At 42.2% G+C, this 25,603-nt stretch overlaps 1 protein-coding gene across 1 annotated transcript; it reads left to right on the plus strand.

Annotated features, from left to right (window-relative positions):
- Positions 1-3,823: 3,823 nt before the first annotated feature.
- LOC140117478 (thread biopolymer filament subunit alpha-like) lies at positions 3,824-21,824 on the plus strand. The gene is made up of 10 exons (XM_072134249.1): positions 3,824-4,516; positions 5,533-5,744; positions 7,974-8,034; positions 8,572-8,667; positions 8,771-8,947; positions 9,070-9,195; positions 9,691-9,804; positions 10,253-10,359; positions 19,104-19,417; positions 21,156-21,824. The coding sequence occupies exons 1-10, from the start codon at positions 3,884-3,886 to the stop codon at positions 21,176-21,178; spliced, it is 1,863 nt and encodes a 620-aa protein (XP_071990350.1). The 5' UTR covers positions 3,824-3,883; the 3' UTR covers positions 21,179-21,824.
- The last annotated feature ends 3,779 nt before the right edge of the window (positions 21,825-25,603 follow it).

The following is a 25,603-nucleotide window of genomic DNA, read 5'->3' on the forward strand; positions in this document are numbered from 1 at the left end:
ATGTATTTCGATCTGTTCTAAATTCTGTTCAGCAATGAATTTGCAAATTGAAAGCAGATAATGAAGGATGCGCACTGCAACATAATGATTTGTAAGGTGAGAAGGTATGTGTGGAACAAGACAATTACTCCGCGCACTCCGCTCCTTAGGCCGATGCTCGAGTGCCTTCACTGTAATTGAAGCAGTTTGTTTCGCAAGGACTCGTTCTATAGATTGGAGGATGGCAATGACGTCATGGGAGATTGTTCTCGGCTCCAGGAGTCAATTTATCTATAAACTGTTGTCATTGTCTATTATTTCACTTTCTATACAATATAATAATGCCGAGAGAGCAGCAGTCATTTACTATGTATAGTCTAAGATATTGGGGCACACTTACTAAGGGTCCGTCGGACGCATTTCCGTCGGGTTTCACAATTTTTTTCCGTTTTGCCCTGAATTGCACCAGGCTTTTGGCGTACGCGATCGGATTGCGGCGCATCGGTGCCGGGTTGCATGCAACACAAATGGGGGGGGGGGGCGTGGATGTCGGACCCGCCGGATCGGCGGCGTCAATGGGACGGGTAAGTAAATGTGCCCCACTGTTCTAAATATACCGTTCACATTAGAGAAGAGTTGGCCAAAATGGGTGAAGGAAAGGTGTGACATCCTATTGCCATTCATTGGATGAAGCCATTATTTGGTAGAGGTGAAGGACCTTTAAGGATCCTAAGGGTAAACAGTGAAGTTAAGTGAACATAAGACTGGGACCAGGCGTGGATGATATAGTCTTAGGTGACTCATCCCAACTGGAAGGACCAGATGGAAAAGTGAAAATAGAAAGCTCCTACAAAAAGAATGTAGGACAGGAGAAAGTGTAGGACAGAAAGTTCTTAAGGCTGAGGCTCCGTCACAAAAGAAGTGAGGGCCATGTGGAGCTTTGGTTGAAGCTTGAGTCCAGGTCTAGTCCAGGTCTGTTTCAGGAATGGCACCAATAGGATCCAATTAACTGGGAATAGGAGCCACATGAAGTACCCAGATCCAAAGATACTAATGAGAGCAGAGCTAAAATATGACCAAACAGAGGCCATACTCACTGACGTTCATGTATCATGCTCCTCAGCATTGGATTGCCTCGTTTTCTCCTTAATTTCTCCAACATTTTGGCCATAATGTTTTCGGCACTGCCAAGAAAACTGCCATTTCACCAATGAAAGTTGCATATGTAATACATATAGAGATAGATATGAGTTATTTCAGATATCTATCAATGTATTGCATATCTATCTCCTATCTATCTATCTATCTATCTATCTATCTATCTATCTATCTCCTATCTATCTCCTATCTATCTATCTCCTATCTATCTATCTATCTCCTATCTATCTATCTATCTATCTATCTATCTATCTATCTATCTATCTATCTATCTCCTATCTATCTATCTCCTATCTATCTATCTATCTCCTATCTATCTATCTCATATCTATCTATTTATCTATCTTTCTCTATAATCTATCTCTATCTATTCATCTATCTTTTTATCTATGCTCCAAGGCAGAAACTGAGAGCAGCGGTGCCTTGTGTAAGAAGTGCATACAAATGCGGCTTACACTTGAGACAGACATCACAAAAATCATACACATAATAATTCCACAACAGGCATCTTCCACAACACATGGGTTAGACATGTCCAGGACACACTGGGTACACATACACTCACCGGCCACTTTATTAGGTACACTTGTCCAACTGCTCGTTAACACTAAATTTCTAATCAGCCAATCACATGGCGGCAACTCAGTGCATTTAGGCATGTAGACATGGTCAAGACAATCTCCTGCAGTTCAAACCGAGCATCAGTATGGGGAAGAAAGGTGATTTGAGTGCCTTTGAACGTGGCATGGTTGTTGGTGCCAGAAGGGCTGGTCTGAGTATTTCAGAAACTGCTGATCTACTGGGATTTTCACGCACAACCATCTCTAGGGTTTACAGAGAATGGTCCGAAAAAGAAAAAACATCCAGTGAGCAGCAGTTCTGTGGGCGGAAATGCTTTGTTGATGCCAGAGGTCAGAGGAGAATGGGCAGACTGGTTCGAGCTGATAGAAAGGCAACAGCGACTCAAATCGCCACCCGTTACAACCAAGGTAGGCAGAAGAGCATCTCTGAACGCACGGTACATCGAACTTTGAGGCAGATGGGCTACAGCAGCAGAAGACCACACCGGGTGCCACTCCTTTCAGCTAAGAACAGGAAACTGAGGCTACAATTTGCACAAGCTCATCGAAATTGGACAGTAGAAGATTGGAAAAACGTTGCCTGGTCTGATGAGTCTCGATTTCTGCTGCGACATTCGGATGGTAGGGTCAGAATTTGGCGTCAACAACATGAAAGCATGGATCCATCCTGCCTTGTATCAACGGTTCAGGCTGGTGGTGGTGTCATGGTGTGGGGAATATTTTCTTGGCACTCTTTGGGCCCCTTGGTACCAATTGAGCATCGTTGCAATGCCACAGCCTACCTGAGTATTGCTGCTGACCATGTCCATCGCTTTATGACCACAATGTATTCAACATCTGATGGCTACTTTCAGCAGGATAATGCGCCATGTCATAAAGCTGGAATCATCTCAGACTGGTTTCTTGAACATGACAATGAGATCACTGGACTCAAATGGCCTCCACAGTCACCAGATCCCAATCCAATAGAGCATCTTCGGGATGTGGTGGAACGGGAGATTCGCATCATGGATGTGCAGCCGACAAATCTGCGGCAACTGTGTGATGCCATCATGTCAATATGGACCAAAATCTCTGAGGAATGCTCCCAGCACCTTGTTGAATCTATGCCACGAAGAATTGAGGCAGTTCTGAAGGCAAAAGGGGGTCCAACCCGTTACTAGCATGGTGTACCTAATAAAGTGGCCGGTGAGTATACATGTATAATAGACAAACGCATCATACACATCAAACAAGTCATAGACACATCAGATGGACCCATCATACACTTTAGGCAAACACCATAATGTTGAGTAGAGAAACCAATCTATCTATCTATCTATCTATCTATCTATCTATCTATCTATCTGCTATCTCATATCTATCTATCTATCTATCTATCTATCTATCTATCTATCTATCTATCTATCTCCTATCTATCTATCTATCTATCTATCTATCTATCTCATATCTATCTATCTCCTATCTATCTATCTATCTATCTATCTATCTATCTTTGAGAAGTCCTTGATACATTATTCATGGACTTAAATATGGTAAGTCTACTTTTTCCTGTTATCAGTAAGAGCAGGCTGACTTTTCTGTCCATGCTCCTATGAACTACAGAATGTCGATATTGGATGAATTCTGTGTGCAGGTCCTTCATGAGGTTAACCCATGGCTATCTAATAGCAGCATCTAACCTCAAGGAAAGCAGCTACGTGGCAAGATCTCGCTTGACTTGAGCTGAAGCTCCATCCTCACCTCCCTTGTGTGCAGTATAAAGAATACATGTCAAGGCTGAGGAACATCCCACCAAAAATGATGATCACCTGAATATAAAATATGACAAGTCCGAACAACCTCCAGCCTGGGAGCAGAGCAGAGGCAACGCTAGCCTTTGGCAATGAGCATATATTTAGACATTTGTGCACAGTGACATTTTCTTAATTCTTTCTGCTGCTTGCTAGCCCTTGTCCTGAGCTTCATCTCCGCCACCCCCAGGGCCAATTGTAGAAGTTTGATTGCAGAATTTTGATGAGTCGTGTTAAAAGTAGCCTCGCCCAATAGGAAGCAGAGATTGTGCGTCTCCTCTGGACACCAGGTGGGTATATATATATAAAGAACTGCTCAGAGGTCCATGTGCAGCTTTGCTCTGGAGGTCTCAGCCTTGGATACTTCTCAGAATGGGTGTGGAAAAGCAAGTCAAAGTCAGCAGCTCTGCTGTGCGCTATGGTGCATCTTATGGAGGCAACAAACTCTTCTCTTCGGCCAGGAGTAGTGTCAGGGTTGGAGGTGGCTTTGGAGGTGGCTTTGGAGGTGGCTTTGGAGGTGGCTTTGGAGGCGGCTTTGGTGGAGTGGGTCTCTCCAGAGCTGCTGGGCTAGGAGCTGCTGCAGGTGGAGCAGGTTTTGGATTCAGAGGTGGTCTTGGTCTTGCTGGTGGTGCTGGTCTGAGAGCTGGGCTTGGTGGAGGCTTGGGTGGTGGTGCAGGAGCAGGATTTGGGTTAGGTGGTGGTATTGGTGGTGCAGGAGGTAGATTTGGTGGAGCTATTGGTGTGCTGAAAGGTCGTTTAGGAGGTAGAGGTTTCAAGGTAGGAAGCTATGGTGTGAGCCCATCTTTCTTGTTTGCTGCGGGCAAACCAGGCGGACTTGGGGGCCTTGGGGGACTGGGGGGCCTGGGAGGTGGTCCCGGTGGCGCTCCTGATATCCCATCTATTGACCCATCTCTGCCCTCTGTGGACACTGTTCAGCTGACCCGCCTAAAGGAGAAGGAAGAACTGCAGAGCCTCAACAACAAATTTGCAAGCTTCATTGACAAGGTACTTCTAAGGGTTAACTTAAACTTCTTATCTCTCTACTCTACCTACATTGAATCATAGTCAAATTTTCATTCATTACTGAGTCCCCTTACTCTGCCTCCATCTAATGCCTCGGACTAAACATTCAACAAGATTTGCTTAGACTTGATACCAAACCTTGTGTTTTTTATCTTATATAGTTTAAATTATAACATTCTAGTTATCTGCAGTCACCACTAGAGGGAGTTTATTGCATACTGAGTAATCATAGAGTACTATGTATAAATATTAGGCAGTGAGCTCTTTAGCTCTCTCTAGTGGTGGCTCCGGGTAGGCAAAATTGTATAATTTGATTTGATATATATACAGAGGATTTGGATCTTTGGTTTCAATATATAAAAATCCACCTGCTAATGCCCCCCTGTAATTTAGGATGCATCTGTATTATAAAAATAGCTTACTGAACTTTTCAAATATTCATATTGTTCAGTACTAATTGAACAAATTTGCAAATACTTGTATTCACCCAAAAATGACATTGTTCTATTTCGCTATGCTGTTACACTGTGCTATTAATCCTATCAGATATTTTTTTAATAAATTGACATCTGGGTGTTACCAGTTAGGGGCGTGCCCCTGCTCAGATTGACATCCATTTGATAGCAGCAAACATTGTAGAGACACACCCCACCGACTAGTGTAATAGTAACACCCACTTGCCAATTATTTCTTAAATTTCCAAGTTGGAGTAACAAAGGAACAGAACCATGTAGAAAATGCAATTATTTATTCAATCAGAAAGGTCAGGAGATGAGAGCTTCGGCCTTAAATAGGAAGATTACGTGATGACCAATAATATAAGGTGATAAAAAATTAGCTAAAATTGTTTTATGATTTCTAATTAGCACTTTTTTCATTGCAATAGTGCCTCCCTAGTGGCCATGTCTGGTATTGCAGTTTATTTAAATATGACTGAGCTGTAATACCAGACAGGGAGTAGGCCACCACCAATCACTGGTACTTCTTGAATTTTTTAGGTCCGCAGCCTGGAGCAACAGAACACCATCCTGAAGGCCCAGATCAATCTGTACAACAGGAGTGACCCCAGTGCTCCAGCCAGCCCCGGAGTGGTTGCAACTACCGCTGTCGCTGGCTACAAAGCCCAGATTGACACTCTATCTCAGACCAAGTCCGCACTTTTGGCAGAAATTGATCACTACAAGCAATTGATTGAAGAAGTCCAATCCAAGTGAGTAGGCAACAAAAGTATAGATCTCTATGATTACTGAATTTAAAGGGGAACTCCACATTCTTCCATTTTATTGAGAATTCTCTACATGCATCGTGTGATACCCCCCTCATACTCATAGACATTAAGCTCTTGTGTTACCCCCTCATCCTCATAGACTGTAAGCTCTTGTGTCACCCCCTCATCCTCATAGACTGTAAGCTCTTGTTTCACCCCCTCATCCTCATAGACTATAAGCACTTGTGTCACCCCCTCATCCTCATAGACTGTAAGCTCTTGTGTCTCCCCCTCATCCTCATAGACTGTAAGCTCTTGTGTCACCCCCTCATCCTCATAGACTGTAAGCTCTTGTGTCATCCCCTCATCCTCATAGACTGTAAGCTCTTGTGTCATCCCCTCATCCTCATAGACTGTAAGCTCTTGTGTCACCCCCTCATCCTCATAGACTGTAAGCTCTTGTGTTACCCTCTCATCCTCATAGACTGTAAGCTCTTGTGTCATCCCCTCATCCTCATAGACTGTAAGCTCTTGTGTCACCCCCTCATCCTCATAGACTGTAAGCTCTTGAGTCACCCCCTCATCCTCATAGACTGTAAGCTCTTGTGTCACCCTCTTATCCTCATAGACTGCAAGCTCTTGTCTCACCTCCTCATCCTCATAGACTGTAAGCTCTTGTGTCACCCCCTGATCCTCATAGACTGTAATCTCTTGTGTCATCCCCTCATCCTCATAGACTGTAAGCTCTTGTGTCACCCCCTCATCCTCATAGACTGTAAGCTCTTGTGTCACCCCCTCATCATCAAAGACTGTAAGCTCTTGTGTCACCTCCTCCATCCTCATAGACTGTAAGCTCTTGTGTCACCCCTCATCCTCATAGACTGTAAGCTCTTGTGTCACGCCCTCCATCCTCATAGACTGTAAGCTCTTGTGTCACCCCCTCATCCTCATAGACTGTAAGCTCTTGTGTCTCCCCCTCATCGTCATAGACTGTAAGCTCTTGTGTCACCCTCTCATCCTCATAGACTGTAAGCTCTTGTGTCATCCCCTCATCCTCATAGACTGTAAGCTCTTGTGTCACCCCCTCATCCTCATAGACTGTAAGCTCTTGAGTCACCCCCTCATCCTCATAGACTGTAAGCTCTTGTGTCACCCTCTCATCCTCATAGACTGCAAGCTCTTGTGTCACGCCCTCATCATCAAAGACTGTAAGCTCTTGTGTCACCTCCTCCATCCTCATAGACTGTAAGCTCTTGTGTCACCCTTCATCCTCATAGACTGTAAGCTCTTGTGTCACGCCCTCCATCCTCATAGACTGTAAGCTCTTTTGTCACCCCCTCATCCTCATAGACTGTAAGCTCTTGTGTCATCCCCTCCATCCTCATTGACTGTAATCTCTTGTGTCATCCCCTCATCCTCATAGACTGTAAGCTCTTGTGTCACCCCCTCATCGTCATAGACTGTAAGCTCTTGTGTCACCCCCTCATCCTCATAGACTGTAAGCTCTTGTGTCACCCTCTTCATCCTCATAGACTGTAAGCTCTTGTGTCACCCCCTCATCCTCATAGACTGTAAGCTCCTGTGAGCACCCCCTCATCCTCATAGACTATAAGCTCTTGTGTCATCCCCTCATCCTCATAGACTGTAAGCTCTTGTGTCACCCCTCATCCTCATAGACTGTAATCTCTTGTGTCAGCCCCTCGTCCTCATAGACTGTAAGCTCTTGTGTCAGCCCCTCATCCTCATAGACTGTAAGCTCTTGTGTCAGCCCCTCATCCTCATAGACTGTAAGCTCTTGTGTCCCCCCTCATCCTTATAGACTGTAAGCTCTTGTGTTACCCCCTCATCCTCATACACTGTAAGCTCTTGTGTCCCCCTTCATCCTCATAGACTGTAGGATCTTGCATCACCCCCTCATCCTCATAGACTGTAAGCTCTTGTGTCACCCCCTCATCCTCATACACTGTAAGCTCTTGTGTCCCCCTTCATCCTCATAGACTGTAGGATCTTGCATCACCCCCTCATCCTCATAGACTGTAAGCTCTTCTGATCAGTGCCCTCACTCCTATTGTTCCATATGACTGTTTGTACTCTATAATGTAATATTATATTTGTAGATGTCCCCTATGATATGTAAAGCGCTATGGAGTTTGATGGCGCTATATAAAGATTTTTATTATTATAACTGTCTCCTCAGCATCAGACTAAACTGATAACATTGTATATCTGTAGATATGATGAGGACAGCGCATCCACAAAGAGTCTGGAAGCTGAATGGACTACCCTTAAGGAGGTGTCTATCTATCTATCTATCTATCTATCTATCTATCTATCTATCTATCTACAGGTATCTATCTATCTATCTATCTATCTCCTATCTATGTATCTATCTATGTATCTATTTATGTATCTATCTATCTCCTATCTATCTATCTATCTATCATCTATCTATCTCCTATCTATCTATCTATCTATCTCCTATCTATCTATCTATCTATCTATCTATCTATCTATCTATCTCCTATCTATCTATCTCCTATCTATCTATCTATCTATCTATCTATCTACAGATATCTATCTCAGATCTATCTATCATCAATCTATGTATGTATGAATCTCTTTATTATCTATCTATTTGCTATCTTCTATCTATCTATCTATCTATCTATCTATCATCTATCTCATATCTATCTATCTATCTATCTATCTATCTATCTATCTATCTATCTTCTTTCTATCTATCTAGCCATTTAAATATCTATATATTTGCTTATGAATACACTAATATAACGTTTGTAACCTACCCTGTGGTTTTCCTAATTCCTTCCAGGATGTCGACCATCTGTACTTGACCATCTTTGACTTACAGACAAAACTAACTGGAGTGGAAGATCAAATCAGTCTGTCCAAGCAGATATATGATGCTGTAAGTTACAGATACCTGGGGCAGCTGTATTCCCCTCTTATACATGAATAATATATATCCAGTGATCCATAATATCTACTATTCTCATATTTCTTAATCGCAGAAAGTCAGAGAAGTCCAGACCATCATCACCACTGGCACAAAGGCGGCCGTCTCCATCTCATTCGACAACTATGCCCAAGCCGTGGACCTGACAACAGCCATATCCGAAATGAAATCACAATATGAATTACTTGTTGCAAAGACCAAGCAGGAGGCATTCGCAGCAGCTGAGAGCAAGGTATCAGGATCACTTACCTCCATACCCTGTACATATGTGCCATGGCCCTGGTACTGGCAGGGGCACAGCTATAATATAGAGCACAGAAAATGTTCACTATATAACTTTAACCCTTATTTCAGATTGTTATGGTCTCCGGCTCCACGCAACCAAGTGTACAAGCACTCACATCCTACAAGGAGGAGTACAGGACAATGAAGCTCCAGGTTGACTCAGTACAACGTGAGATTGAAAGGGTTAAGACTTTGGTAGGTATCCTAAAAAGGTTAGGTTTTTTTAAAAAATAAACTAACCCTAGGTTATCCAGGACTGGGAGGCGCTGGATTGGCTATAATTATGGCTATAATGTATAATCTCACCACAGTGCCCCCATAGGGAACATGATGTATTACATGAAGTCCATCAAAAACAATAGGCTTTTGGTGTACTGTACAGACAGGTCAAGTCCTCCAGCAATGTCCTCCAAAATGTAGACACTTTCAGTTTTTTAATTAATTCCGAAATCTAGACGGGTTACAGTGATGTCAACAGAATTGAGGTGCTAAAAGGGCTTCAATTAATTTAACATCCCCCATCACCACCACCACCTTAATCCAAATCAAAATTTTGGATTGATGACCATCAAAGTGAACTTTGGTTTATGTCTACATAAAAAATCAATGAGATATAAGACAGGACATAGTAACCTTATATATATTCTGTATGGTGATGTGGGATTCAGTGACTCTTCTTTTGGTTTACAGAACATTCAGCTGGAAAGTTCCGTCACAGAAGCTGAGAGCAGCTCAACCAGCGAGGTGGACACCTACCAAGAGCAGGTCACGGCTCTGAAATCTCAACTAGATGACATTAGAAAGGTAAGATCTACAAGTTCCAGAAGTGGTTTTATCGTAGGAGACTTCTTAAAACCTGGACAACCCAACTCAAAAGTGTAGGAGGCCCATTACAAACACTTGTAGAACCTTCTTTCTAGAGGAGCCTCTGGTTTTGCTAATGTGAAATTGTCTTCTGTCTTCTGGAGGAGAACTTATTTGCATATTTTTTTGCTTGTAGAGCATTGCTTTATGTTTAGACTTAATACACCACTTGGATCTCTTCAATGTGAACCAGAAGTGTCACAACCAAACACAGATAATCTTACTCAACCAAAATCCTTCCTTGGTTGAACTTGATGGACAAGTGTCTTTTTTCAACCGTATAACCTATGATACTAAATATGGACAATGTTGTGTTCATATTAAGTGGATCGTTCTTGAAAGGTCATTTTAGATTGTCCTTAATAGTAATATACCTTCTGTTTTTCAGCAAATTGCTCACTATAGTCAAGAATACCAAGATCTTCTGGCCGTGAAGATGGGATTGGATGTAGAGATTACAGCCTACAAGAAACTGATGGACAGTGAAGAATTGAGGTAAGAATTTATCTGAGGGAAAAGTGCTAAAAGTTATACTTTTAAATGGCCCAAATATTTGAAAAAATAGGCAAAAACTTATGATGTCCTACAGGTTATTTAGGATTCATATTTAGGTATTTCAGGGCTATGCTTATCACTAGTAATAAGGGGGCTCTGGTCATCTGGACACTTTTTACCATGAACTTTATGAAAAGAGGAGATAATAGAAGGGTAATTCTGTGAACATTGATACTTGCCAACTGTTCTGAATTTTGGAAGATTTTAGGGGCATTAGTAAAAAATTCTCTAATTAAAAAATTCTCTGAACACGTATGAGGGCCCCATTACGATTTTTGCTATGAGGCCCCCATATAAGTCCCTTATTGTAATAGGAATATCTACCTAATAATAAGGGTATTATAGACCACTGGGCGGTTAATTAATAAATTTTACATCATTGAGGATCCGACTACAGATCAATCCTGTAATCATCACAATGGGGCACCCCAATCCCCCATGTCCCCCTTTACCATCATTTAACCACACTCATTGGCATAGCCAAGGATTTGAATGGATTGATAGGGCCAGTGTTTGGGAGCTCCGACATTCAAACTCCTCCTAACATTGGTCTAGGGTCACCCATTGGGTTGATAAGTGGGGGTCCCATGGATGTATCATTTAGCAGTCAATAGATAGGTAATAAAAATTAGATCAGAGTCCAAACACTGGTCCCTCCACTGACCCCATAACTAACTATTATTGTCAATCCAATAGACATTGAATGGAGCATCCGGACAGATATGGTAGATATGGATATCTACCACCACAATCAAAGACTTTATGCAAATGAGCCTGGGGGTTCCAAAGGTTTTAATGGAGCCTGGAGCCCCTCAGGCTCATTTGCATACAGTCCTTCATCCTGGTGGTAGATGCCCTTTAACCTCTGCCCCAAATAAACATGGCACTAGTCTAGTCTAGTGACACCACAAGGATACTTCTTTACTTCCACCTCCTCTGAATGTCAGATCTTACTTGATATCAGATCCTATCGCCTTGTTGAGTCTTCCTTCTAGTTGTCTAGTGTTAACCGCGCTTTTTATCAAAGCGGGGAAATTGTTAAAAGTGCCTGGGTATTAAATGGCGGTCTATAGCCCGCAGCCTGGAATACGTTCAAGCCTTTGCTGTGTTCATTCACAATCTACGGCCTTCGCTGACCTGATATCCCGTCTCACTGTGAACAGCTGTTTCCATGAACCCAGCTGATTGATCGCCGGTTTTGCTGAGTAACGGAGTGTAGCAGACTGTAAATTACAGAGCGCGGCTCAAAGAGCCCCGGAACATACAGCAAGAATAGGATGAATTAATCAGACCCTGGACAGATCAGGCAAGGTGACCATTCCGTAGATTTAGGATCGCCAGAATCCAATAAGATTTAATGCCGCTTGTTTTACTTCGCGGGGAAAACAGCAGTGAAATATCTTTCGGATGGTAGGAAAAAAACACATCTGAATATTCTCCCTTATTATATGCAATCCATAGATTAAAGGGTTCGCTACACTCCGAGTGTGAGGCAGTGCCATAAACTTTCTACACTTTGGGTGGAAAATGTTTATAAGAAATAAAGGGCCCGTTTTTGGGATCGATATTGGTTCCCACTGATTAGGCATAAAATTCCATGGATGTCAAAAATGTTAACTATTAAAATATTGTATGTAATGCACTATATATAGAAGGTCAAAAATGTTTTGTGCCATTTGGAACGTAGAAAAAATCCACTGGACACATTGTTTATAGGTCTGGTGTATTCACGAGGTTAGTTTTCACCATCTGATCCAGACACTTCTGTGTACAGTAGACTTGTAGTACTGTCAGTGAACTTTAGAGGGAGCCAGGAGTAGCTGAAACTATACTCATAGACACAACAGGCTTTAAAGGGAACCTGTCACCAGGAGACCCATTTTAGCACTCCCCCAGTCCCCACAGAGCATAGTACATACACTTCCAAAGTGTTTTTGTATAAAAAATAGGTTTTACAGAAAAAAAGATATGTTATATAGAACCTTTCATTAGCATCTGCTGTGTGACTAGGCACTTGTCCCCTGGGAGTGGCTGGAAAGGAGCAGTCCCCCCACCCTTGGGAAACTGCTCCTCCATGTGTCCTTTTCAAATATATAAAAACACCCATCACTTGGCTTAGCGACACCCCCTGCTCCTCTACAGCCAATCCCGAGTGAGGGGAGTTATTCATATATTTGAAAAGGACACATGGAGGAGCAGTTTCCCAAGGGTGGGGGATGAGTGTCTAGTCACACAGCAGATGCTAATGAAAGGTACAATATAACATATCTTTTTTTCTGCAAAACCTATTTTTTATACAAAAACACTTTGGTAGTGTATGTACTATGCTCTGTGGGGACTGGGGGAGTGCTAAAATGGGTCTCCTGGTGACAGGTTCCCTTTAAACTATGGATCTGATTATTTTTTTCGACAATGAACCAGGAATAGCTAGCTCTCAACTCATAAATACACCAGGCTCTAAACTATAGGTCTGATTCATTTTTTTTTCGACACTGAACCAGTAATAGCTAGCTCATAACTCATAAATACAACAGGCTCTAAATTATGGGTCTGATGAATTTCCAAGCAACCTAATTGCACATTTAAAACTCACTTTACATAGGTCATTATACTAAGCCGATAGTATGAAGACAATAATTACAATTATGAAATATTCTCACATTCCACCAGTCCGTAGACTATTAGTAGCCATGGCAACATAGTTAACCCCCCCATAGCCAGAATCCATTCCCTGATCCATGCTAATCGGGATCAATTCATAATATTATAGTATTATAAGCTTTACTCATCCACCCCTTACTCATTTCATAAAATATTTTTTTTTATTTACTCCAACCCAAAAATTATATTGTAAAACTGAGCAATAGAGTAGGAATTTTTTTCACAGTTCAGAGCAGTTGTTTTCAAAATTACAGGCAAAAAGTCCCGTTTGTCTTCCACTGGAGGACCTAGAATGGTGTAATACTTCTCTTTACCTGCGGGAGCACTGCAGTGCTATTGAATACTTTCTGCCAGTTTGATCAACAGATTACACTTGGTCATTGGTAGTGAGTAGGATACTCTGTAATGAGGTTTATCTCTAAATCTACTATAATTATAATTTAGATTGTCCACGGCATTGTATATAGTGAGTTATCAATCTGACAAGGTTGATCTGAGCTTCATGACATCTGATTGTAGGGTTATGAACTTTCTTTAGTTGAGGGCTCTTAAAGGGGTAGTCTGGAGGTAGAAAAACATGTCTGCTTTCTTCCATAAACAGCGCCACACCTGACCATCGGTGGTGGATGGTATTGCAACTCAGCTCCATTCATCTCTGTACAGCTGAGTTGCAATACCAGCATCAACCATGGTCGGGTGTGGCGCTGTTTTTGGAAGAAAGCAGCCATTTTTTTTCCGTCCCCAGACATCCCCTTTAAGCTATTCTAGTTGCCCAGTGACTAATGTAATGATGATGAATACGTCCTGGGAATCGCATTTCTACCCATTTCAATAATATCTGAAATTTTTGTGGATTTGGAACCCAGGCATATCTGCTGTCTAAAAAGTAATATTGAAAATCGCATTTATTCTGACTCCTGACATTGTCTTGAAGAATTCTGGTCTAATCCATATTAAATTATTTAGCTGAGCAATTTGGAGTAGAGAGGGACATGTCAGCCAAAAATAAGCAGAGATTGAGGAAATGTGAAAAATAGACTGGAGCAAAAAAAGCTGGGTAATCAAAATGTGACTGATTATATTATGGCCTCCATAGTCTGTCATAGTGTGACAGGTATATTGCCCAGGAGGTCACAACACACCCGAGGGGGCAATGCATTAGACTGCAGTGACAGTCCGGTCTTGGCTTAATATTTGTCTTTTTCGCCTTTTCTGCCACAAAATGACACAGTGAGACCGGAATTCGGAATAGAAGATACTCCATAATAGGAAGGGGAAGAATATTCTTTGTTGGCTTCTGACTTGGTTCAGTAATATACCAGTATGGGCCCAACTTACTCACTCTTAAAGGGGTTGTCCATTTTCTGCAAATAATTGATATTGGTTGTTTAATGAAAAGTTATACCATTCTCCAATATATTTTCTGTATGAAATCATCAGTGTTTTCTAGATCTTTGCTTGCTGACATTCAACAGGAAGCTTCATTCTTTACTTCCTGTGGACAAACCGGTCCCTGGTCATGTGATGTCACACAGGTGCACGGCTCATTATATCCCTGGTCATGTGATGTCACACAGGTGTACGGCTCATTACATCCCTGGTCATGTGATGTTACACAGGTGCACAGCTCGTTATATTCCTTGGCCATGAGATGTGACACAGGTGCATGGCTCGCTATATTCCTGGTCATGGGATGTCACACAGGTGCACAGCTCATTATACCCCTGGTCATGAGATGTCACACAGGTGCACAGCTCATTATTTCACACAGCTCTGATTACTGAAAAGAGCCGTGCACCTGTGTGATATCACATGACCACGGTCCGGTTTTTATCCACAGGAAGTAAACAACAAAGCTTCCTACCGAATAACAGCAAGCAGAGATCTAGAAAACCATGAGGATGTGATAAAGAAAATATATTGGAAAATTGTATAACTTTTCATTACACAAACAATATATCAATTATTTGCTAAAAAAATGGACAACCCCTTTAAATGCTTCCCTATATGGGAAGCAGTGAACTGGGGATTTACCGTATATAATTTGACTTGCTGTACTGGAAGTCTGTGGTCCATGTACTGACCTGATGATCCTGTGGAGGGCTGGCGCTGATACACAGCAGTCCATCTGAATGAGCTACAGCAACACGTAATATAATAAGGACAGAGCCGGGAGCTTGTGATGTGATAGAAAGTATTACTAATTTATTAGTAACGTAATTGACTAGTAAAGTTATTAGTAACATTATCGACTAATTTACTGTAGATTCCCAATAGCCCTTGCTACAAATGCATAATGTATAAGACACATTATATACTACATTATATGCTGTAATAGAATAAGGTTTAAGGAAGTCAGAACTGCAGGGGAGTAAGTTAATTTGACTTCTTCTTTGTTGTAATTTACGGCTATTCCTTTTGACCCCCCACTCATACATGCATTCTCAGCTCAAATACATAGGAAACAGAGCCCCTACTAGAGAGGTAAGTTGTGGCAATGTCTTAGAATACAGTTAGGTACAGTTGGAGGTCAGCTGATGATAAGCCCCTACTTCCAAAAAAGCGCTAAATACTAACCAAATCAGGCCTGGCTCCAGGTTTCAGTAGGCCCCTGGGCCACACATCCTCAGTAGGCCCCTTTGCAGTGATCTCATGTGGAGACTTTAAAAATTCAGAAACTAAAACAGTCTCTTTTTCCCTAACATATTCCCTAGTTTATCATTCCAAACAGCCCCTTAATGGTTATTTTATTTAAAGCCCCTCTCACCCCCTATGGATTCATTAGATACAGTCCCATTCTCCCTCATGGATTCCTTATGTGCCCCCCCCCCCCCGCCCCCAGAAGCCCCCAGAATGCCCTGTTATTCCCAGTGCTGATGCTTGCTCTGAACTAAATTACTATTAAAATTTAGTCTAATGCAATAAGTTCTATACATTATTAAAATTAACCCTAAAACTACAGAATCTTTTTGGATATCCACCGATATGTCCCTTAAAGGGGTGGCAGCTCTAAGGGTTCGAAGGGTTCGTACAAGGTGCACTTGGGGTCTTAAGTATATCATAATATAAGAAGACCACCTATACTCTAAATCTGGCATAATGAGGGTGAGTCCAAAGGGAGCCAGTGTGACCCCATGACCCACCATATCCCCCCTAGCTACGCTTTACATAAGAACGCGCAGATCATTTTTTCCGTAACTCTGTACTTTTTTCGCTCCATATACAGTAATCCGTTCTGCGATGCTCTGCAGCGCTGATTGCCCTTCCTGCTGATACTCCGGTGTATCCCTCTAAACATCCGAGCACATTCTGCATGAAACAAGCCCCTCGCTTTAATGCGTTCCTTCATTGCGCACTTGTTAATGGTTTGCTAAAAATAGCCGCGCTGTAAAATATTACTAGTGAAATAGAGCAGAGCGCAGCGCCGAGCAATGCATAATGTTCTCTGCCATCACCCAGGAAGACATAGACTACATGAAATACCAGGAAAGAATAGGGATTGCATAAGAGAGGGATGACCGCACTCCTCCAAGTAACACTGGAGCAGGAGACCGCCCTCAGGGGGGTCATTTGTATGGAGCTGGTTCTGATCTATAAATCACGGGTAATATACTGCATGCTGACCTACATAGAGGTTATCTGCTGGGTTGTGTAAGTGATATCCTGACCCATATCCACAGTTCTATCATTAACCCCTTCCTGCCTATATTCCAGCGACCCAAGTGGTCGAACTGCATGCCTCTGTAATATGTGCATCGTCTTAAAATGTGCATGGTGTCATCCCTTCTGTTATTCCTCCTGGAAACATTCAGATTGTTTGGGAGGGAATTAGCTGAGTAATTCCATAGCTCACTACTACTACTACTACTACTACTACTAGATATTATTATTCCCCCTAAAGGATGAATGATTGTATGCAAATGAGCCTGAAGGGTTCCATTAGTATTAACACCTATGGAGCCTGGAGCCCCTCAGGCTCATTTGCATACAGTCCTTCATCCTGGTGGTAGATGCCCTTTAACAATGAAGCCTGGGCCTACATACTGTGACAGAGTAGGGGGGGTAAGGGATAGTAAAACACAGCTATCCATTTATTTATACATTTGCAGGAGGAATAATAGAGGGACATCTAAAAATATATAGAGTTTTTCTATTGTAAATAAATTACAGGTGGGACCTTAACCACTTAGCGGGGGTCATAGACCTGAATTGGTTGGTACATCTTAGAAGAGGCGAGATGTAGGGTACTCAGCTCTTCATTGGAGTTTATTGGGAGGTTGGCAATTGTAAGGTTGGCCCCTGTAGGATTAGATGTGTCCGGCAATGACTCATTCCCTTCTACCTGTGAAGAATATGTGAATACTTGGCCAAAATGAGAGTGTATATTTACAGAAAGTTGCAGAGGAATAGCTGTTGGCTTGAATCAGCAATTTTAGAAGAGAGGAAGGCAGCGGGGTCAGGCGGCTATATTGACTATTCATGCCCAATGTATAATCATATTTTGCTTCCTTGCTGGAGGGTCACTTTAAAAAACATCTACCACCAGGATGAAGGACTGTATGCAAATGAACCTGAGGGGCTCCAGGCTCCATAGGTGTTAATGGAGCCTGGAGCCCCTCAGGCTCATTTGCATACAGTCCTTCATCCTGGTGGTAAATGTCCTTTAAAATGGGAAACTTTTTAGGTTTGAACCAGACCCTATGACAGTATATGTAGTTATATGAGATCAAACCATAATTTGTGTGGTTTAGAGAGGATTATCTCTGAAAGGCAAGAAAAATGTCAGGAGAGGTTAAGAGTTCTTGAAATTCAGTGAAATTGCTTGCAGAGGTCTCAGCGACCTGAATTAATCTTCTGCTCCTTCTCATTGTGTTCTCCTTAAAGGGTATTTTACATTTGGAAAAAAAAAAAACCTGGACTTCATGAACTTTCATCTAAATGCCGTCTATTCTACAAATATCAGACATTAGTATCTGGTGTTATTAATGTCAGCGCCCTGTAGAAATCAGTATTACAAGCTGCTGACCTCATTGTTGCTACAATTTTTGTCGGGATAATATGTTCTGTATACATAGAATTGTTAACATTTGAGGAAAGGTCATGCAGGCCATTAGTTACAGTAAATGTCTTTAACAGGGTTTAATTATATTTTTTGTAGTCTAAATTGGTCCAAAATTCAGCTTTATAGTTGTCGGGGCTTGTTTTTTTTAAAGACAGATCATAATCATTTATATTATAGAAGCTTGGAGTCACCAATAGGGGGCGCTCTCTGCATACTGTGGATATACTATACTCCTAATAGAATAGTATGCTGTAAATTGCCCCTAGTGGTGGTTACTGGCAACTAGTAATGTATAATGTTATCTCTCTGCCTACGTAGGGGGAGATGTGTTGTGACTACGAACTATGGCCCTAGTTAAAATATCTGTAGGCGAGACGGCTATACAGTTGACTGTTTTGTTGCTCGCCTCTCAAAGTATCATAAATAACAACTTTTTATAGGTAAATGGATACAGAAAATTTTCAAAAAATTGTATAACTTTTTAATCAAAGAAATAATAACATTTATTTTCCAAGACTGGACAACCCCTTTAAGTCCCGCCTGTTGAGACCGACACCCACCCTTTTATGTTGGGCTCCCACTAACCCTGTCCAACAAAGAAAGTTATATTCACCTTCATCTCCTTTCTCCAAAGGGTGGATCAGATGTTCTGCAGGTTGTTTGGTAGCGATAATGGTTGCCATAAGTGTCACTTACCTTCTGTAGGACATTGCAATCTGGAGAACATCTTCATAAATAAACTTGAAAGCTCTTTATTTAGCATTTTAAGGAACACTCACATTTTTCACATTCTTCGTAGTTAATGCTCCGCGGGGGTGGAGCATGATACAAAGATTTTCTGTTCTGTAGTCAATTTAAGATGCCTTAATAATTTTAATACTTTAGTTTTGATTGTTTATTGCACACAAGGAACATAAAGATAAGGTATGGTATTGAAACCTCTTATATATTTCTCCTGCAGATTGAGCACTGGAAGTGGCATCACCGTTCAGGTGTCTAAGTCTACAGTTGGAGGAGGTGCAGGAGGTGCCGGTGGAGCTGGACTTGGCGGTGGCCTTGGAGGAGGCCTTGGAGGAGGTCTCGGAGGTGGTCTAGGAGGTGGTCTCGGAGGAGGTCTTGGACTTGGAGGTGGTCTTGGTGGTGGCCTAGGACTTGGCCTTGGTTCCGGACTTGGCGGTGGCGTCAGTCTGAGCCTGGGCGGTGGAGGCGGATATGGATTCGGAGGATCTAGCTTTGGAGGCGGATTACAATTTGGAAGCCTGAACTCTAGCTCAAGTAAGTTTGGTGTATAAAGTCCATGACCTCTGCCTCTCATCATGTTGAAAGTCACTTTTACATTTTTTGGTTAAAAAGTCAGAAATTAACCTCTACATGACCAGTTTTTTTTATTTATTTCTCAATGGAGATGAAAAATGACAACTTCTAGGGTGTTCCACCTGTTCCAACCTCTCAATACTTACCCAAAAAATATGACAGCACAACCCACAACACACATCTATGCAGCTTGTCATTAACTCACACAGTACTGGTATAATGCACCTTAAGCTTGGGATTACAATATCCTTTGCATTTCCTTCTTCCAAATGAACACTTTAGACCCGGGAAATGTGTTTACAGATGTAATGAAAAATTCTCATTTCTTGTATTAAAGGACTTTAGATAATCCGCTCTGAAGTCAGGAGAAAGAGCAGTGTATGAGATGGGAAGGAAACACAATTCAGGAGATTTATAATTCTTAAATTTCCAAATGCCAAGTAATATGTGGCAGCACGTAGCAACTAGTGTATCGACTGCTACATGTATTGCACCCATAATGCACCGTACCAGATTCGATACAATGTTAACTGTATTGTGATCTACTTATTAAGAGAATAAAACTTGTCTTGATCATGCTTGACTGATACACTGAAACGAACTATGCAACTGCACAATCAGACAGGTTTTCATTATGTTTCCATTCAATGGCAGCAAGCATAGCAAGCTGCAAGAGTTACATTCCCATGTTATCTGGATCACTTCATAATCAGGGACTCCTGAAAACAAAGCTGCTACCTTGCTGGTGTAGTGTTGCACCCTTTGTTAGTTTTCCCTGCACAGCACCACCCTGACTACCTGACTGTGAAGGTTATTGCAGCATGGCAGTGTTCAACACAGCACTACAGCAGCAATGACTCCATCCAGTATCAGGTGGTTTGGGCGGTATCCCACGCCTAAGGCTTGAAGTTGCCTTGTAGACATAATAAGTAGAGCTCCGAAATACTGATATATGTGTGTATACAGAACCCTTTCAGGACCTTTGAAGGTCCTACAAAGGTCTTTAACTGTTGAACTAAAATCCGACAGAAGGAACCCCCTACTTTCCCAAAGAGCTTGGTTCTGGTATCATATGTGGGCTGGATACCATAAAATCCTTATACAGGCCTTTGAAGGTCCTACAAAGGTCCTTAAACTGTTGAATGGAAGGAACTCCTCTCCAAGTAGGCAGTAAATGTCAAAGAATTAGAAAATAATATTAAACTTATGGGGGGGGGGGGCTTAAATTTTCATTCAGCCCAGGTCTCATGGTCATCTTAACAAGTCCTTTAACTGTTGAACTGAAATCCAACAGAAGGGACTCCCTACTTTCCCAAGAAGCTTGGTTCTGGTACTGTATATTGGCCAGATGCCATGAAATCATTAAACATGTGTGCCTCCTCTCAGCCCTTTCAGGACTTTTGAAGGTCCTACAAAGGTCCTAAAACTGTTGAACGGAAGGCTTGAAGCTTGGTTCTGGTGCTGTATGTGGGCAGTAAATGTCAAACAATTAATAAATAAAATGAAACTTGTGGGGATGCTAAATTTTCATTCAGCCCAGGTCTCCTGGCCATCTTAATCCACCCAAAGGTTTAACTTCTACTACTACTACTATTAGTGATGATGATTAAGTGATGGTAGATCCTAAGTTTACAAGAGTAGCCATGGACTGATGGTGTATTATATCTGTGCCCACTGAACTGTCCTCCTTCTATTCCAGTATCCACTTCCACCACTTTTTGAAGATCAGCAACCAGTTATTGAAGAACACATTTCTGAGAAATCCCTCCGAACACCCTCGCTGTGATAACAAGAACCCAGCTGGATTTTTCTCCATGCCAAAAAGTTACTGTATATCTGCACTTACCGAGCTTCCAGAGAAGACGACATCGCTTTAAGATTTGCTCCGATTTTCTAACATGGGACTTAGTTGTTTGTGTGTATTGAACAGTTTGTATTATTCTTCTGCGTCAGCTTCTGGTGATTTTAGGCTTTTCATTTGTTGAATTTTTTTTTCTCCCCACTTCTTTTCCTTTTCCACCAAATGATAAATTATACATATAACCTCCACGCTTGCCACATAAATCTCTAATTACTGAGCCTAATCTGGGAATTATCACTGCGCTATGGACTGCTGAACAGACAAGGGCACATCTCCTCCACGCTGCATGTAAGGCTGAAATGTGCAATAATATATGGCAGCGTGTGTCACGGCGGAGAGTGACGTGTAACTTCCAGGGACCGGTACATAAAGGAGCGTGTTCCAGTCTCCTGCAGAGTCCTTGTTTCCAGAGAACATTTAGCAGATCCCCGAATACAAAATAAGGGCCTTTATGTTTTCAAAAACAAAAATGTAAAGAAATCAAAATAAAAGCATTTCTTAAACATCTACGTGTGGGAAGAGTCATTGCTTAACGAGGTTCTTTACTAAAGCATAAACAATAATATCATATCATTCCGTTTATTATACCGATTGTTATACCCGTTCCCATTCTTGTGATCTGGGACACCCGCCGATGACGAGAATGGACACCAACCAACACAAGAACTTTAGAACCATTCTCTCTATCTGAATGAAGTGCAAGGTTGAGAATCTGTATTATGGAAAGGTTGGAAATTGCTGAGCACAGTGCTCTGGCACTCCCAATAACTGTTAACAATTGAGTAACAATAATAGCCAAGCGCTGTGCATGGAAGTGCTGAAGATCCCATAGTAAATAATGTAGTGGCAGTACAGATACTCAACCTACTGCTTAATCAATGTATTATGGAAAGGTTGGAAATTGCTGAGCACAGTGCTTGGGTATCTCTGGCACTCCCAATAACTGTTTATGTGAGTAGCAATAATAATAGCCAAGCGCTGTACTTGGAAGTTCTGAAGATCCCATAGTAAATAATGTAATGGCAGTACGGATACTCAACCTACTGCTCAACAATGAGTGAAAAAGGATCCCCTATTATAGTCATCAGCTTGGTACCGTTCTCGTGATGGCTGGTGGTTTCCAGCAGTTGGCCTATTACTGACCAGATTGTAAACCCCTATATTGTGAATAACATTAAATAATTTCAATACATATCTGCCAAATGTGGCTAATTTGTATATGGTGATGAAAGATTAGCAAAAGTGTATGCAACATCCTCCCACCAGGGCCTGACCTTTTGGCTTGGAGGCAGCTGGATACCCCTGGTACCTGAGTGGCTGGCTTAAGCGAGGCTTTGCGCTTGACTTGTCATGGTCACTTAGTCCATACAGAATAGGCAGTGTCCACGCCGGACAGGCCCTGCAAGAAGAGTGGGACGTTTCATCCTGGGGCACTCCCGGTGTCTGCATTTGTTGGTGATCCCCAGGTAGATGGTAAAAGGGAGGCCCGTGATGTTAGCAGCAGCCATGGATCACACATAGACAAGATGTAGAACATCAACTTGCAGTTCCTTTATTCCAGAACTTCAACACAGTTACGATAACAGGCTGAGTAAGAGAACCTATCTGCCAATGTCCGAGGTAGCTGGTTGATTGCAGTCTGGTAAAGAAGCTTTTAGCCCAGATAAGTGAACTTGGGGCTTGAGATGGTAGAAGCTGCTTTGGCAGGCTCATAAATAGTCAGCGCTGCAGCTGGCCTGATGGGGTTGGATTACCCTTTGGTAGAAGACAGCAGCAGGCTGCTGTCTACAGGCCTTATGTCCTGTTGCAAGGATCACTAAGAACAGATCTCAGAAGTCTCTAGAGCCTCCAGCCAGAGGGGTATAAATAAATTTCCCTCTGGGTGAAATTTTCAAGCATCCAATCAGGAACCTTGAGGCAGAGTTGGATTGACATAAATTAAATACAACAGGGCACATTTACTTACATTCCTGCTGGAATGCATTGTCAGACTCCAATGCACTGTGTCACGATTCACTGAGATTGTGCACCCGATATCCTGCATGTGTCACTTCCCCTCTCAGATCCGCCGGAGTTCACCTTCTTCTGCCTGGTGCATGTACGTGCTTGGGCTGGCGACACAAATTGAAAGTTAAATACCGCGCTCAGTCTGAATCAGTCGGATCGTCCGATGGCACGCCCCCTAAATTGTGTCGCATGGAAGCCAGGGCCGCTGTGCCAAAATCCCAGCGCAGACACCTATTAAATACCTGTGCAAGTCGTGCATTCCCCGAAAAAGGTGCACGGTCTGACGAAAGTGGGCAGCGTGACCCTTAGTAAATGGCCCCAACTTATAATTGGTCAATTTAGAAATTCTCCTTTCCCAGGCAGATAATATACAGCTGCAATGCCGGTTATGATAAATAGATAGTGTCAATACCAAGGAATAAATATATAATTAAAAAGGAGGAATGAATATATCTTTAATAGAAACCACTCAGATCTTGTCAGCCGTACCTCACCTACATCTCCAAGGAAATTTAAAGTGTAAAGGTTCGTAAAGGTCCCATCCAGCGGGCCATTACATATAACTTAAGGCTGGTCCACTACAGGATCATCCAGTTGGACCAGGCTGGAGATGAAGAGGATCTGGAAGTATCACCCCAATTTGGAGGCTACCTGGGGGAGTTAATAGAAGGGGTTATAAAAATCCCCAGTTCGACAATGCTTGAGGTGGTGTACACATATTTTGTTATGTGTCTCTTCCCAATTTAATGAGACTGGTACTAGAGTATTACCATGGGCAGTATAGAAATTAGAATACAGGTGCACTAGCATATACTAATATATAAGAGAGAAGGTTTGGGTGCAAGGTTCGGGTGCTGAGCGGCCAATATGACAGATTCACGCTCCCAGCTTCTAGCCATGGCTGTGATTGGCTAGGGGTGTCTCTCTTTAATGCCAATGGGCTGTCCACATAACAAATGAACATAAAGGGTCCTCCAGGGACAATCTATTCTTGATAACAGCAAAGTAGACCTCACTCGATTAACACCCAGTCTTTGAGAATAGGTTTTCTAAGGCAGACCCCCTCTTTAATGGTAGTAACTTTCATTCATTGTGTTTTTGCCTGGGTGATTCAGCCAGAACTGGTCTAGAAATCAGAGTTTACTTTCATAAGGGTAAAGAATATTTTGGAATAATGCATCTTTGATCTGTGGAGACTACAATTATTCCCCTCTCTACATTTTATTGATAGGAGAGTTATGTGATGGGTACATAAAAGTCATTGATGGTGTTTTTAGGATTTAGTGCGGCTCATCCCCGGAGCTTGATGTTTACAAGAAAAGCTGAAGTCGATGAATAAACTGCAGATCTTCTAAGTATTCTCCGCACATACTCATTCCTTGGGTAATTTATTCTAAGCATGGTAGTTGGAAAGCAAAAGGTGAACACGCATATTTTATCAGGAGCGAGAACATAAAATTCAGTACATAAGTTTATTAGACACTACATTTATGAAACATAGCAGTGAAGTGAGAAATCCTCTGATTCATCAAGAACGTATGGAGAAGATCTGAGTCGATGGTGGTGGAGTGCAGCGGATATGAGATGGAAGTGATACATACACATAAACTCCGCTGCCTGGAACCGTATGAATAATTTTATAATAAATTGTTTCTCATATCGGAATCACACACCGCCACTCACAGTCACCTGCATTTAGAGCTTACAAGAAAACTTGTTAAAACAAACATTATGTAAATAGAAACATCTTTAACTTTTGTGATATAGACCGATTATTCACTATTGAACATTAGAACCACCCACCTAATATTGTGTAGTTCCATGTATGTGTCGCGAAACCTGTCCAGAAAACAGTGCAACCACAACCAGACTTGGCACAAGCTGTCAGACTGGGTGATTGGTGGTGAACTAACTTGTGGGCTATGGCCCTGCCTACAGCAGATAATCCATCCTGGTCTGAGAGATCTATCTGCTTTCAATCTGCAATTTCAGGATCTTTGGAGGGGCATTAAAAGCCCTCAAATGGCTCTTGTAGAACAGATTACGAGGATTACATGAGTGAATGTCCTTCTCTGTATCAAATTTGGTGGGTGGTTTTGGTGTCCATGGGCCCCTAAAAGGTTTGGACCCTGGGCCACCACCCAAAAAGTCTATATTATGTCACAGGTGCCCCCGCCATCCATGTCGCGGGTACACGCATGCTCCGCACTGTGGTGTTTTCCCCCGGCCCATACTTATCTGTCCAGGCTCCAGGCTGTGGTTCCTGTCCAGGCCGCATG

The sequence above is a fragment of the Engystomops pustulosus genome, chromosome 2 (assembly GCF_040894005.1).
Source record: "Engystomops pustulosus chromosome 2, aEngPut4.maternal, whole genome shotgun sequence".
NCBI lineage: Eukaryota > Metazoa > Chordata > Amphibia > Anura > Leptodactylidae > Engystomops > Engystomops pustulosus.

Coding starts and splice junctions, on each gene's coding strand:
- LOC140117478 (XM_072134249.1), top strand. CDS start 3,884: ATGGGTGTGGAAAAGCAAGTCAAAGTCAGCAGCTCTGCTGTGCGCTAT. Junction 9,805..10,252: donor AACTAGATGACATTAGAAAG/GTAAGATCTACA, acceptor TCTGTTTTTCAG/CAAATTGCTCACTATAGTCA. Junction 10,360..19,103: donor ATGGACAGTGAAGAATTGAG/GTAAGAATTTAT, acceptor TTTCTCCTGCAG/ATTGAGCACTGGAAGTGGCA.